Here is a 17,112-nt window from a genome sequence, read left to right as displayed (position 1 = left end):
TAATTAATACATATTGGACATAAACTGCATAGAAAGATGCATCAATATTATATTACTTTTTTTTTAAGTTTCAGCTGTGATATTTTGCAAGCACACAGATAATTATATTTATTCTCTTATGTGCCTGTTTTAAGTAACTTCCTGCCTTTCAGCTAAGACAAGCATACCAATAACCAAATGAAAGACAACAGAAAGGTTAATAGAAACAGTATAGTTTATCCATCGATGTTGTATTTCTCATATTTATAGAAAATATTTCTCATTAAGGGAGGGAGTTGAAATATCCTGGGAAATAAAGTTCTGGTTGGATATTTTATATGATGTATGTGACTGGATTGTCATTTTTCAAACCAAAATATGAGCTTCCTGTACTTGTACTTATCACCAAAAAATAAAATAAAAAAATTAAAAAGATAAAAAATGAAGTAAAAATTTAAAATGCTTAATTTTTAAAGGTTATAGAAAGATTATAATTTTCTTAAGTATTGGCAGAACCATATAACTCTTCTGCAAAATTTACTACAGACACACTTCAAATATTAAATTGTTAATAGGATGAAGTAAGCATTATTTAACTTTATGACTAACAATTTCAGTGAACAGTATGTTAACCACTTAGGGTGAGTTTAGATAAGTAGGTTTACTCATCTTATGAAGGCCTTGCGGCTTAGAAAAAATATTTTGTACCAAGATTATTTTATCAGACTTTAGAAAGTTATGTATGTATTTATCTATAATAAATATTTCTTACAGTTGCTTATTAATTCCGCTCAGCATATTCAACAGCATAAAGTTAGGTCAGCTGATTAATTAATAGAAAATGTTTGTAACTGGTAACATTCAACATTGAAAATGCTACTATTTTTCTTTTCTCCTTCTGAAGTACATTTACATGTTTCACCAACTTACGGCCTATCAACTTTATTAATTTTCATGTAATATAGAATCTTTAATCATTACATCTCTCTTTTTACTTTTATTTCCAAAAGGTAATTGACCACTAAAGGATAGTCAGTATTTTCTTTTCATTATTTTTAGAATCAAGTTAACATAACATAAAAATAATACACAATTATTTAGAAGAATATATTCTAGTCCCTGAAATTATTTTGAATTCTGTAACTTTTGCATTCATCTATGAAACTCACCTGTCTCCTCAATGGGTATTTTATATGTCTCAAGAATTCTGTAGCAGAGATCAGACAGAATTATTTTTATTGCAATTGATGATAACGCAGTCAACATGTGCTGTTATAGACTGTTGAGATAAGATAGAGCTTGCATGTTTTGTTGTTCAGATGGATTGAAGGTCTGGGATGGTCATTGTTCTTTAGTACTGCAGTCATAAAAACATTGATCCTCCTGTTGTAATAGTACCAAAGGGTATATTTCTCACTGAGAGAGTTTCCATTAGGTGATCTGGAAAGTCATCACATATTTTTCTGTGCAAAATGTGTCATGACTTTCCCGATGACTCAATAGTCCAATGTATCTTCTCAGCTTTGCCTAGACGTTTCTAAAAAGCCCTTATCTGTAATCTTATGCAATCTAAAAATCCAAGATGTTTAATACTGATTTTTTTATTTCTGCTTTGCAGGAGAGGTTATGCTTCAGAGGTAAGGGCTTTATGGTATTATGCTTAGTAGGAAGGTATTTGTGTAATAGGGAAGACTAATGTACCTTCTTTTGAAACTTTTTTTTAAAATTTCAACAAAAAAAGTTTAAATATGTGATTTGTTTCTTTTTAAATGTGTTGCCTCATTACTTTGTGGTTTTAAGTTTATTATTCAATGGGCAAACAAGACCAATCAACTACGTACCTTTTTAAGGATAAGCTTTTTTTGCCTTAAATTATTCTTATTCAATACTGCAGCATTCCCCCAGTTTTACTCCTAAGGCTAGAAGTCTAAATTAGAAACTATAGATTACCTAACATTTGGTCTCCTTACCAGTCCAAGGCTCTATCCTAACATTATATTAGAACGTGGCATTTTAAGACAAAAAGAAATGACACTGTTGGAAAGCTCTGGGGTTTCTATCGTATTAATTAAACTCTCAGTTTGCAGAGAACTTACTAAACAGTCTGGCCAGTAGTGTGAAGCTAGATACACTCTAAATGATACTATTAATAAAGTCACTGAAAACCTAGTATGATGCAGCATCTCAGTCAAGAGCATGAAATAAGTGCATGAAATAATTGGTCTATAGTTTGGAATGCTTAAGTCCTAGATTACGTGGAAATCAAGTTGAATGCCTCTATGAATAAATGTGAGAATCAAATGGATGCCTCAGGAATGATTGTAATTGGTAACAGAGTATCTCTAATTTAAAATCCCCTCCCCTTTAAATAAGTAAAATAACTAAACTAGCTCACTAGAAGTCATGTAAAAATTCTATCCCTTCAGTCAAATAGTTGTTCTATTGGTCGTTTTGCACATTAGGGTTATTGGTGGATTATCTCCCAGATCCTTTCTTCCCACTTTCCCAATGCGTTCTCTAAGATATATGCATTTAACTACTTTCCCGAAGAGTTCTTAACCTAAAATGTAAATTTTGTATCTCGTTCCCATTTGGTTAAAGTCTAAATTGTCATGAAACAGACTGATGAAGTCTGTGTTTCCTTAAAATACGTATGGATAAAAGAGAGAGGAGATAGGAAGCAAGCCATACAAAATCTGAGAAATGACAATTTTCCCTATTACAGAAGAATTTCTGAAAGCACCTGAGTTTAAGTAATGCACATTTTGGTAGGAAGGAATGGGGAGCATGTCTTAAATAGGATGAGAAATCATTTTAAGTATAGCATTCTCTGTGTTCTACCCTTCTTCCCAATGAACTTGATTATATTTAACGTGACTGGGAGGAAAAAAGAGGGCAATTTAAAACAAAATTCAACTTGTTAAAAATAATTTGTGGGGACCAGTAGATGATGTAATGGTTATGTCGATGGACTCCCACATTGTTGACCGTGATTTGAGTCCTGGACCTGGCGGCTTAAAACATGCCAGGCACGTGTCCATGCATGCCCAAAATCCCAAGAGGAGAATGGAGGAGAAGGAATTGTGGCATGGCCACTGCCCTTGGGGGACGATTTCTTGCTTTCTATCTCTCTGTCTCTCCCTCCCTCCCTGGCGAGCACACATGCCCTATAGCAAAAATCTCTTAAAATTTTTTTCCATGACACTTAAAGTGCCTTTAGAAGCATATATAATTTTTTGTAACATGAAGCATAAAGCCACCAAAAATTTTATAGATTTCTATTTATTAAGGCTATTTAATTTGATATTAATTAAAAAACAATGATGAAATTAAAGCATTATATTCTGTTTTATGTTCCAATATAGAGAATTAGTCAATAGTCAATATACTATTTAATGTTTTGGGAAGCTATCACATGAATAATGAATCATAATCCCAAGGTAATCCATTTTAAACTGTCACCTTTTTTTTTTCTCTTCTCAGTCATAATCTACCTTTTCCATCTGAATTATTTTCTAAACCTTTTTCTATTTTAATTTCCTTTGGCAGCAACAACAACTACTGAGACCTTCTCTTCTTAAACCGGAGGTATCAATTTTCTTTTTCTTTTCAACCTCACTAAATCTTCACAGTGTATTTATGTGACTTTCAGGTCCATCTTGCACGTAGGCAGAGTGGGATAGTGTTATATATCTTTACCATAAAGACAAAAGGCATTTCTAAATTAAACTAAATGAACACATTAGAAACACACTAAAATGTAGTTGTGCTAGTGAATCTGAAGTCATTAGATCCATTCTTGAGATCATATTTAGATTAGGCAGAGTTTAAGGAAGGAATACTAACATCTACAACTGAAATAACATTTCACATGATTTAAAATACTATCTTCGAATGTATGTCTATTTCAAATTGCCTGTGATATTTTTTTCAGCAATATAAGCAGGGTATTTAGAGTTATATCATGTACGTTATTTTTATTTACTTACTGCTAATATTACTGCTGAAGTTAAAAAAAGAAAATCATGCTAATTTTTACTATTTATTTTTTTCTACTAAATTTAGTATATAGTAAATATACCAACTTCTTCACCACTTGTAAAAATCTATTCGTTTTCCTTAAGAACAGAATTTTAACTTTGTTCGTGAGGTACTTCTGGTTAGAATTTACTTCTTAAATTCTGGAGGTGTTAGAAATATTCAATGTTTATGAAGTTCTAGCAAAACATCCATGGAAAAGGCTCCATAGACTATTGAAGCAGAAATCTCAGGGTTAAGATCCAAATACAAGACCTTAGTCAAGACATGCATCCTCCTGAATGTCAATTTTGTCTTCTGAAAATGCGGTTATGTCTAATATATAAGCTCCTAGCTCAGCAATTGTGCTTTAGCAGTAGAAATTTCATAAATGCTACCTATTATTGGTTCAGTTTGCATCCGTATACATTTTTATAATAATTGGATACTAAGTTAATTCTCTCTGATCACCAAACATGAATTTTAAAAATAACATTAAATGTTCAATCTAACTCCCAAATCACTTTTCAGTATTCTCCTTTGCTTATTGTTGTAAAATTTAAGAACTGTAGGGTGGCATAAAAGGCCAACATTTAGATGGACTCATCCCAGGTCACCAAGTCCTTTCTCTATTTCTTTTTTTATTCCCTTGGAAAGAATGATATTCTGCTCTTCATTCACAAGTACACACAAGAGGCACTCTTGGATTATTGGATTATTGGCACTTGGATTATTCCCTTCTGCTAGTTCCTATATTTTCTTATCCAACCCAGAACCAGAGAGACTGAATCAAAGGCTAGCTTGCTGGATTCCCTGGGTTTCATCCCAGTCTTTCTATCCTTCATTATATGTTTGAAGCAGCTGACATTGAATATACATCGCAGTTGCCAAGGGCAGCATTGTATTTTCTCTTTAGGAATTAAAGTATATGTCTGAAAGAAAATTATTGTTTGTAATTTTTAAAAAAAATATCTGAAATCCACTCATCTGCATTATGTCTCCACAAATAGTTACTTAAATATTTTATGTTTATTATTACTAAAATGTATTAAAATTCCACTTTAAAACAATTTAAAAATCTTTTCTCAGTCTCTGTATATATTAGTTTAAAAGCATTAGTTTGGAGGCTGTTTGCCTCATTTAAACCAGTGTCATTACATTGGGTTTTAGTGTCTCAAAAGTCTAATCTTATGAATGAATATAACACATTTTTTTGAAATACTAGTACAAATAATTTAAATCAAGACTTTAACTTTGTCTTAGTTTCCTACTAGTCTTTCTTAACCTCGTCAATACTCCCCATCTTCTTACAGTAAACTTTTTTGAGGGAAAAATAAAACCTACATCCATAGCAATGACAAAATTGTATTTTAGAGGGAGATGAATTTTTTCAGACTGCTCGCTTCCCTTCATATAACATTCAGAATTGGTTTCCTTTCCCATAACCACTCACCTGGCTGTGACATACACATAAGTATGTTTCTGAAGTTATTTAACTGTATGATAGAATTATATAATATGTCTCATTTGTACCTGTACCTGACCTCTTTTGCTCATTAATCTGTTTGGAAGATATATATATATCTATACAAAAGTTTGGAGGCTGTTTGCCTCATTTAAACCAGTGTCATTACATTGGGTTTTAGTGTCTCAAAAGTCTAATCTTATGAATGAATATAACACATTTTTTTGAAATACTAGTACAAATAATTTAAATCAAGACTTTAACTTTGTCTTAGTTTCCTACTAGTCTTTCTTAACCTCGTCAATACTCCCCATCTTCTTACAGTAAACTTTTTTGAGGGAAAAATAAAACCTACATCCATAGCAATGACAAAATTGTATTTTAGAGGGAGATGAATTTTTTCAGACTGCTCGCTTCCCTTCATATAACATTCAGAATTGGTTTCCTTTCCCATAACCACTCACCTGGCTGTGACATACACATAAGTATGTTTCTGAAGTTATTTAACTGTATGATAGAATTATATAATATGTCTCATTTGTACCTGTACCTGACCTCTTTTGCTCATTAATCTGTTTGGAAGATATATCTATATCTATACAAATATATATATATATATATATCTATACAAATATATATATATATATATATACACACATATATATACATATATATATATACACACACACACACACACACACACACACTGTATATATACTGTCATGGAACAGTGTTTTTAACTCATAGATTTTTGCATTGGTTCCAGTTTCTTGGCTGTTATAAATAATGTCTTGGTACACAAATGTACATATTTCTTATGGGCATATAGGTATAAATTAAGTGTCTGAGAAAGAGGGCATGCTTTTATTTAACTTTAGTACTGTTGCTAAATAGTCTCCGAAGAATTTTATCCTTTTATCATATCTTCAGAAGTATGTGAGAATTCCATTTGCTTGATGTTCCTTTCAACACATGGGATTGCTGATATTTTTTCAATTTTAGTCCTTCTGGTGGGTAAATAAGTAATTTTACCATAAAAATTAGGTTATTTTGCAATTGATTTAAAAGTGCTAGTAAATTACAAAGTAATTAGGTAGTGCATATATTATTAGTATAGTCAAGGGATTGCAAACTTAAGCATAGGATCCAGGGATGTTATGTGTAAGCAAATGGAGTTTATTAGACAGAAAACAGCAGGGCACAGATTCCTTGCTAGTGATAGCCATTTAACAGTATGGTCAGGAATGTGTAGAAAACAGGAGAGTGCTTTCTGCAAGTAGTAATCCAACCAACTAGACTCCATGTGGGAAAGTAAGATTCTAAGGTTGCCATCTTTTTATTTTTCACGAGAACCCAACATTCCACACCTTGGTGGTGATTTATGATTAGAATTATTGCCAACAATCCAGCTTTTTTTATATGATGTTGGTCAAACCAAGCACAACTAAGAGTCACTATCCTTAACCATCATGTTGGCTGTAGATTTCCACACTTCTTAAATGATACATTTGTATCCTCAAAGGAGGGCATTTTTTCCCTAGATCAACATTTTTTCTTTTTCTCACAAAGGATAGGTGATCTTAGATATAAGTACCAACAAATTTTCCTATGGATCCTTTTTTCCCCCTCCTCTTACTGTGGTGCAAAATTAATTTGCCTAACCTTTAGCATTTGGGCCAGCAGAGGGCATAGTTGGTACATTCCTGGACTCTCACATGGCTAACCACACACAGTTAGAGTCCTGGACCCAGTGACTTGAAAATCACACCAAGTGCATGTGTTTGTGTGCAAGACCTTGGGAGGAGAATAGACAGAAGGGATTGCAACATGGCCATTCCCCTTCCCCCAGAGGGTGATTTCTCACTTTCCCTCTCACTGTCTCTGTCTCCCCAGCAAGCACACATACCCTAAGGCAAAAACCTGTTTGAAAAAAAAAAAAAGAAAGAAAAAAATCTTTGGCATTTAACCTAATTAACATGTTAAAATGATATTAAAATGGAAATGTAAGCAAATGACATTTAATTGCTATTAAAACTGTATTCATATGTATTTCTGAGGAAAAAATATCTTTCTAGAAGGGCAGAATTTAGCAAAAATCAGTATTGTCTGGAGGTTAGAACTAGAAATCTTAAAGGGCTCTATTACAATAGAACCTTTTTGTTCTTTCAAGAAAAAAAGGTGGACCAGCAAATGGCATAGTGGTTACATTGCTGGGTTCCCACATGGCTGACCACGGTTTGAGTTCCAGACCTAGCAGCTTAAAATTCATGCTGGGCACACATGCATGGGTGCCTAAAATCCTAAGAGGAGAATGGAGAAGAGATTGTGGTGTAGACAACACCCTGAGGTGGTAATTTCTCACTTCCTGTTTCTCTGGCAAGCACAGATGCCCGATAGCAAAAATTTCTCAGAAAAAAAGAAATACCTAAATCCAAAATTATTGGGTTGTCAAAAAGTTATGACACATTTTTGCATAGTAAAATGGAAAAAATACATTATGACTTTACTGACAACCCAGAAGCAGTATGTTTTAAGATGTATATATCTGTAGGAAATATCACGCATTAACTTTTTAATGTGTAAATTATTGTTGTCAGATGTTTTTTATAAAAGTTTTTATGAGTTGAAGAACACTAGATAAAAAAATGTTAGTTGAGAAGATGAAAAATTGCTGAAGATAATATTATAATTGTCCTTAAGGCTTAAAATCAGACAGTAATATAAATTAGAGTTAAATATTGTCAGTTTATAATTTTAAAAATTATCTAGATTAAGTGAAAATGATCATCTGCAATTTTTTGTTAAAGAGAGATTTTTTATTATAAGGTGCATGTGCTCACCAGAGAGGCAGAGAGACAGAAAGCAAGAACTCCCCTCCCCCCCAGGAGAGGATGGCCATCCTTCAGTCCCTTCTCTGCAACTGTCCCCTCAGGATTTGGGGGATGCATGCACTCACACCCAGCATGAGGTCAAGGACTTGAACTGCAGTGAGCTATGTGGGAGTCAAGTGCCTTAACCACTATACTACCTACTGTCCCACTCATCTGCAATTTTTAACAGATTTACCATTAGAAATTACATTTTTTCCAAGCCACCTGATCCAGGACTTAGACTGCGGTGAGCCATGTGGGAGTCAAGTCCCTTAACCACTATGCTACCTACCACTCACCTGCAATTTTTAATAGATTTACCACTAGAAAGTACATTCTCTCCTCTCAGGTCTAATAACACAAGCTTAGTTTGTGTAAAAGAGTGACAGCCAGAAAAAGAAATATCTGAATATGTTCAATTAACGATTGTAAGTCAAGTTATTTTTGCAGGAGTATTTTAAGAGTCATCAAAGTCTAGGTATGGAATCTTGACTTTGATCTGAAATGTAATAAGAATTTGTTTCAAATACAATTTCTCTTTTTGGACAATAGGCGTTATCCATGGAGTCTGGAATTGATCCTGGCCAGGAATATGGACAAGATTATTACAGTTATGAGCATGGGTACATCTTCAGATTTTTTATGCAGAATCTTATTATAATACTTTATTAATAATAAGGAATATTAAATATTTTACTAGCATTTGTCTTTAAAATATCATTTCATTTGTTTCGTATTAAAAATGAGTAATGTATCCAGCTTAAATTTCAGTTTAGTTTTAATCATTTTTTATATTGACTTTTGCATTGATGATTTATATTAATGGTGATTACAATTCTAGAAATGTGACAAAATTATTCCTAATTATTTAAATGAGAAATAGAAGTCAAACATATTTGCTCAATTCCTGAATTCACCATTTTTTATATGAGATTTTTAACATTTTTATCTAACCAGCTAACCTAAACTTTTGCCTAAAACCAATTAAAAGCAGAAAAACATTTATTTAGAAGCCAGTATAAGCATGTCAAAAGTCCCTTCTACTGCATAAATTACTAATTTCAAAAAAAAAAATACAGCATCAGAATGTAAAAATTATTACAGGTCATGCTCAAAGCAAACTTTTCTTATAAAATTACAAACTTATAAATGTTCTGAATGAGCTGTTACACTTTTACAAAGACCCTGTTTTGTATCCTGGGTTCTTCAGTTAATTAAGAAACAATATGCTTTTTTTCCTCATTCTGGTCTCTCTCAAAACTCAGATCTGAAATAACCTAACTTTCTTTATTGTTGTTCCTGAGCATCATTATGGCAAAAATCATCAGTCTTCTGGTAGTAGTTCTTCCCTACAGTGTTGTAACTAATTGACAAGGAGCCGAATAGGTGCTGTATAAATAGCTGTTGATTAATTGATGAAGAAAAAGAAGTGGCTCGCGTTCATGGAAGAGTCAGTACAGACCACATGACAAGATGTTTATAGTTGCAAGTTTATTTTACAGGTATGAAATGCCTCAATATGGAAGTCGCCGTCGCTTGTTACCACCGGCTGGACAGGAGGAATATGGTGAGGTGGTTGGTGAAGCTGAGGAGGAATATGAAGAGGAAGAGGTAATTACTGTCATTTTATTCTGTGAGATAATTTTCCAAGTACAGGATATTAGGTCATGTATTAGATATATTTTTCTATGCAAAAACGTGTCATGACTTTCCTGACAATCCAATATTTTAAGTCTAGTTGACTAGCAGGTTCTAGAACATTTCAGTATACAGAAATCCTATTTAGTTAGTGTTTGTTTTCCATGAAAATCTTCACAATGCTGGCCATTTCATTGACTTATCTATACAGAGAAATTAATCTTTAACACTTTAATTTACTTCCTTCTATAAAATGTTAGATATCTGGAAAAAGCTACAAATACTAATGTTTTCTAAGACCCTACATGTTGCTCCATAAAGAAAATATTGCTAGCAAATATATAAAAAAGGTTCTACAACATAATGATCACTTCTGTTTCTATGCGATTCTAGCACAACAAAGAATCCTGAAAAAAGTATAGTCTCCATCTGTGTTATCTGAGAAAATGGAAATAGAGCAACCAATATTTTTGAAGGAATTATGTAATTTGTGTTTAAATTAGCACAAGTCATTTATATCACATTCTTATACTTTGCCCTCAATAGTTACTTGGCAGATTTATTCACCTCTCTCAAAGAAATTACAAGTGAATATTAGTGTAACTTTCACCTGTTCAAAATTGATCAAAATAGTCAATGTTTGTATAAGCTTCCAGATAAACTATCATATTTTCATGATTATTTAAAATTCTTAGACTTTAGTTAAAGAAAAATATAAATCTATTAACCAATACCGAGAACTAGGAGAAAGAAGAAGTAAGGGTGAAGTATTTTTTCTTTGATCTAAGATGCCAAATACACTGTAATAGCTAAATGAGCAGAAATCATTAAATTTAGGTATTACAAAGTACAAGCCAAAATAAAATGAAGTGCTACCTCCTAATTATGCTCTTTCTCTGTGCAGCAGAGAATTTGGTCATTATATTCTGAAACCAGTTCTAGAAGTTGCGTGAAGCTATCCCTGCAGACCTAGTCCTGTTTAGTTTATGTAAAACAAGGTCATATCATAACAATCCCCAAGCTGACACTTCAATTGCATTTTCACAATTTTCAGGAAAAGCTAAAGAAAGTTATAAAACCAAAAGTTGAAATTAGAGAGCCCAGTGAGGAGGAAGAAGTAGTTGTAACAATTGAAAAGCCACCAGCACCTGAGCCTACCTACACAACATGGAAGAAAGCCAGGATATTCCCTATGATTTTTAAGAAAGTTAGAGGATTAGCAGATCGACGAGGCATTGTTGACCTTGAAGGTGAAGAGTGGCAAAGACGTCTTGAAGAAGAAGATAAAGACTATCTGAAACTAACTCTGGACCAAGATGAAGCCACAGAAAGCACAGTGGAATCCGAGGAAGAATCTTCAAGCGACTACACTGAATACAGTGAAGAAGAATCTGAGTTCAGTGAGTCTGAGACTACAGAAGAGGAATCTGAGACAGAGACACCTTCAGAAGAGGAGGAGAGTTCAACCCCTGAATCAGAAGAATCAGAGTCCACAGAATCAGAAGGAGAAAAAGCAAGGAAAAACATTGTGCTTGCAAGAAGAAGGCCCATTGCTGGGGAGGTCAAGGAAGTCAAAGGTAAAAAAGAAGAGCCACCTGAAGAACAAGACCAACCTACAATGGAAGAAGAAGAACACCCAGAAGAAGAGAGTGAACTGGCCCCTGTGGAAGAATCTACAGACCTTGAAGCTCACCATGTCCCTGAGGAGGAGGGCAGTGCAGAATCAGCTTCAGTGGAAGGAGGCATGGAAAGTGAGGAGGAGTCAGAATCGGGCAGTAGTAGCAGTAGTAGTGAAAGTCAGTCTGGAGGTCCGTGGGGCTTTCAGGTGCCGGGATATGACAGAAGCAAAAGTGCGAGCCCAAAGAAGTCTCCAGGCGCAAACTCTGAAGGTTACAACACAGCCCTTTAAAAACGATCACAGTAGGTGGGAGTTTGCAGTGACGAGTGCTCTTGTGTGCAGTGCTTCTGTGTGTTCTCTGCAATAACAGTGAACGGGAGGAAACTGATCATGTTTTAAGATCAGCAGCATGTCAGGAAAGTGAATATATATGCTATCCAAATATATTGATGTATTAGAATGGATTAGACCAGAACAGATTAATCTTTATTAGTAAATCCGAACACATGCAATCAGATAATCAATATTTACCATTTTCCAGTAGGATTTTTGTTAAAGCAGTGTAGCATTATATACTATCAGTGATACCTTGTCTATTGGAATGGATGAGATGCATATTGTGTGTGTGTATATATATATATATATATATATATATATATATACATTCTGGAGCGCTGTCTTCTCCAGTTGAGCTTGTTTCATACTCTCGATCAACAACTAACTTGATCATTCTTTTTCTTGCCCACTGACAAAATAAAAAACAACATATAAGTCATTAACAAAGAAATTAAAAAGGCAAGGATCGCAATGCCTGTGAAATCCAAAACAATGACATTTGAAAAGCTATCAAATGTAAATAACTCACGAGAGGTAAAAGAAAGCAATTCTTGATTAACATCTGTTTCTTTTCATCAATTTTTCATTGGTTTTAGAGCTTATAAAAAAAAAAAAGTTGCCAAGTTAGGAAGTAGAGCTTCCAGGAAACACTTTTAAGATTTTTTTTAAGATTAAATGATTGCTTTATATAAAAAAAAAGTTTATGATTTATTTGTAAATAAGGATCTGATCCATTGTTTAACAGCTGCTATTCAATTCAGGAAAGTTAAATGATAAGAAATGAGTATTAGTATATTCTCTTCTTATCAATGCTTCTATTATCTTTATTTTAAGCATATTTTTAAACCCACGATTTTATTTCTAATTTATTCTCCATTGTTAGCTAAAATGTTTGTACAAGTTAGTAAATTTTTGCACTTGTATCTTGGTTTTGTAGGTCTTCCCATTTAGACATATTTGAACTCAATAAAAAAATTTCTTCCTGACCTGCATTATTTACTTGATAAACAAAACTGAAAACTATTATAAAACTTTCCTTTCATAAGCAACTGGAACACAATAGACATTTTTACCAATTCATTTTTCTTTTACCAATCTACATTAGAAATGACAAGGAACAAAAGTTAAGCAATACGATGCTTTTTCTCAAAATTGTACTGCATTTTGGGAATATGTGAACAATCAACACTATATATTGAATACCATGCTTTCTGTTCTCCAGGTACATATACTTATAAATTATTGTGTTTACTTACCAGAAAAAAATCATAGCTGTTATAATTCATTTTTTGATGCACTTTAATTTATATCCACAATAGAAAATAAATGGTAATAGCTTTTCATTTAAGAAATTCTATTCTATTTAACTTTTAATACTTGAAAGTAGTAGGTGCAAACCTATTTGAACATGCTCATTATATCTTTAATAATATCTTTGCCAGTTGAAATGTACATATATGCCAAAGTAGACCATCAGAGACTTCATTAGTTGCAGTTTGTCTTAGTATTTATATTTTAAAGATAATGTAAAAAAACATTATATATATACATCATATTGTGTGTGTGTATATATATATATATATATATATATATATATATATACACACACATATATATATGTATATATATAATGTTTTTTTACATTATCTTTAAAATATAAATACTAAGACAAACTGCAACTAATGAAGTCTCTGATGGTCTACTTTGGCATATATGTACATTTCAACTGGCAAAGATATTATTAAAGATATAATGAGCATGTTCAAATAGGTTTGCACCTACTACTTTCAAGTATTAAAAGTTAAATAGAATAGAATTTCTTAAATGAAAAGCTATTACCATTTATTTTCTATTGTGGATATAAATTAAAGTGCATCAAAAAATGAATTATAACAGCTATGATTTTTTTCTGGTAAGTAAACACAATAATTTATAAGTATATGTACCTGGAGAACAGAAAGCATGGTATTCAATATATAGTGTTGATTGTTCACATATTCCCAAAATGCAGTACAATTTTGAGAAAAAGCATCGTATTGCTTAACTTTTGTTCCTTGTCATTTCTAATGTAGATTGGTAAAAGAAAAATGAATTGGTAAAAATGTCTATTGTGTTCCAGTTGCTTATGAAAGGAAAGTTTTATAATAGTTTTCAGTTTTGTTTATCAAGTAAATAATGCTGGTCAGGAAGAAATTTTTTTATTGAGTTCAAATATGTCTAAATGGGAAGACCTACAAAACCAAGATACAAGTGCAAAAATTTACTAACTTGTACAAACATTTTAGCTAACAATGGAGAATAAATTAGAAATAAAATCGTGGGTTTAAAAATATGCTTAAAATAAAGATAATAGAAGCATTGATAAGAAGAGAATATACTAATACTCATTTCTTATCATTTAACTTTCCTGAATTGAATAGCAGCTGTTAAACAATGGATCAGATCCTTATTTACAAATAAATCATAAACTTTTTTTTTATATAAAGCAATCATTTAATCTTAAAAAAAATCTTAAAAGTGTTTCCTGGAAGCTCTACTTCCTAACTTGGCAACTTTTTTTTTTTTATAAGCTCTAAAACCAATGAAAAATTGATGAAAAGAAACAGATGTTAATCAAGAATTGCTTTCTTTTACCTCTCGTGAGTTATTTACATTTGATAGCTTTTCAAATGTCATTGTTTTGGATTTCACAGGCATTGCGATCCTTGCCTTTTTAATTTCTTTGTTAATGACTTATATGTTGTTTTTTATTTTGTCAGTGGGCAAGAAAAAGAATGATCAAGTTAGTTGTTGATCGAGAGTATGAAACAAGCTCAACTGGAGAAGACAGCGCTCCAGAATGTCAGAGAAACCGCCTTCATAATCCTAACATCCACAGTAATATCAACGGCAATATCTACATTGCACAGAATGGTTCTGTGGTGAGAACCCGCCGGCCCTGCCTCACAGATAACTTAAAAGTTACTTCCCCTATCCGATTGGGGAGGCACTTTAAGAAACTAGACAAATTGGCAGTGACACATGAGGAGAGTGTGCCCTTGAACACATTATCCAGGGGGCCATTTTCTACTGAGAAAATGAACGCAAGACCAACTCTGGTTACCTTTGCCCCTTGCCCTGTGGGGACTGACAGCACTTCCGTGAAGCCATTGGGAAACAGGCTGAAAAGCACAGTTGAACAGGAGTCCATGGTTGACAGTAAGAACATCAAGGAGGCTTTGGAATTCCATAGTGACCACACACAGTCGGAAGATGAAGAGCTCTGGATGGGCCCTTGGAATAACCTCCATATACCAATGACAAAACTGTGACCAATTTTTTAAAAGTTATTTTAATTTTTACTTCAGTTTTTAATAGACTGTGCTTTTTATTGTCAATGAGAAAACAATGTATGGAATTTATATCATGCACACAAGCTGAAACTTTGAACAATATGCTTTAAAATTTAAAAAGAGACAGATTTGCACTCACCTTTGTATCAATTAATTGTTTTTCCCAGAAAAACCTTTATGGATAGATTCTCAATTCACTAAATAACATACCATTTAAATATTTAGCTGTTTTGTTGAATCTTGTTTTTTTTTATTTTAATAAACAAGGAGCAGTTTACTAAGTCATCATTTATATTTTGCTGATTAATACGGAGTACGTTTCATCAGTAACTTCATGGCACTTTTTCTGGCCCATGTGATTTTACTTTTCATAGGCAAATGGGGGAAAAAAGAATTAGAAGATTTTTACAAGTAACATTTATACAGTATCTGTCTATATTATCATGCTTTTTTTAAAATGAAAGATTGAATTGAAAAGTAGTAGTAAATGTGAGTATCACCAGTACATTTTTTGAATCATGAATTTATTTTCCTTATTGTCCAATATGAAGTTTTTCAGATTTTGTTTACATTAGATATATATCAAATGTGTCTTTTAAGAAATACTCAAAGTCATTCATCTGTCAGTTTCATTTATAGTTTTCCCTGTGTCTCTCTCACCTCTACAGACTCTCCAAGTCAAACATTTTAGATAATTTAGTTTAGCCACTTGAAATTAAGTAATTGTTTGGAAGAAAACAGAAATTTCACTCTCAGCAAAAGCTCACTGAGAAGTAGCAAAGGGTCATATAAGCAATAATGCATCTAGAACCACAGTTTTCCTGTGGAAGACGGTAAGGTCAGAGAAGCCTCATGCTAATATCACTGGACATGGATATTTTATAAACTCAGCATAAGGGATTGTGGCAGGGTCGAGAATTTATGTAATATGTGAAACACCTATGGAAGTTATACATGTATAATTTCAAATGTATTGAACTTCTCCCAGCTCTGGTTTCTTTATAGAGTATTTTAATGCACATAGTTATGTGCCTAAAGTCCAGAGCCAGAAAATGATTGCTTGGGCATTTTTTTTTTTCTACTCAAAGAACATAGACTTGAATTTTCACCATTGAACAAAGCACAGTGTTTCACCATTAATAAAAACAAAAACAAAATGTCCTTTATAAAAAGAAAAACCCCAAACTTGCCTTGTATGTTGTGTACCCTCCAGATATTAAAAGAATGAAGTAATATAGTTTAAGAGAATTCAGAGTTCTACTGAATATGACAGTATATCAATATAGCTCACCTGAAATTTTGCTCAGTATTGACCAGTTCGGATTTCAGTGAAATTTCCTCATGCATGCTTATTACATGGGTTGAAGGGTTGAGTATGCACTATTATTTATTTATTCCCCTTAGATGTTTCACATTTTAAAAATAGTTTATTACAATGATATCTCCTTATTTCCAAAGTGGATGAATTGTATTAGCATAAACTTGTCACCTTGTATGTGTAGTATGTTTTTATTTCAGATTTTCAAAATGACTTGAGATCAAATACAGTAACATCTCATTTATCTGATTTTATTGGAAATTAATGTATTCCATATCCTTGCTAGGAAAACTGTAAGCATTAAGTAGGAGCTTGTTAGAAATACAGAATCATATCACACTCCCAGGCCTACTAAATAAGAATTCACATTTTAAGAATATCCTAAGGTGGTTTAAAGTCTGAGAAACAATTATCTGTACTATTGAATGCAATGGCTCGCTTCATCAAGCACCAAAGCAATGGTTTTATAGTGTAAAATATTTTATATAGCAGATAGAGTAAGCATATTATATTTCCCTACATGTCCAATTAAACACTCT

At 32.7% G+C, this 17,112-nt stretch overlaps 1 protein-coding gene across 2 annotated transcripts in view; it reads left to right on the top strand.

Annotated features, from left to right (window-relative positions):
• Positions 1–11,878, top strand: part of PCDH15 (protocadherin related 15) — a 781,066-nt gene extending 769,188 nt beyond the window's left edge. For both annotated transcript variants that reach the window (XM_027770259.1, XM_006144390.1), the window contains 2 exons: positions 9,834–9,942; positions 11,024–11,878. In XM_027770259.1, coding sequence (XP_027626060.1) covers positions 9,834–9,942; positions 11,024–11,878 — 964 coding nt within the window. The remainder of the gene's footprint in view (positions 1–9,833; positions 9,943–11,023) is intronic.
• Positions 11,879–17,112: the final 5,234 nt, after the last annotated feature.

The sequence above is a fragment of the Tupaia chinensis genome, unplaced genomic scaffold, assembly GCF_000334495.1.
Source record: "Tupaia chinensis unplaced genomic scaffold, TupChi_1.0 Scaffold000118_1, whole genome shotgun sequence".
NCBI lineage: Eukaryota > Metazoa > Chordata > Mammalia > Scandentia > Tupaiidae > Tupaia > Tupaia belangeri.
This window is presented reverse-complemented; position numbering and strand designations above follow the sequence as displayed.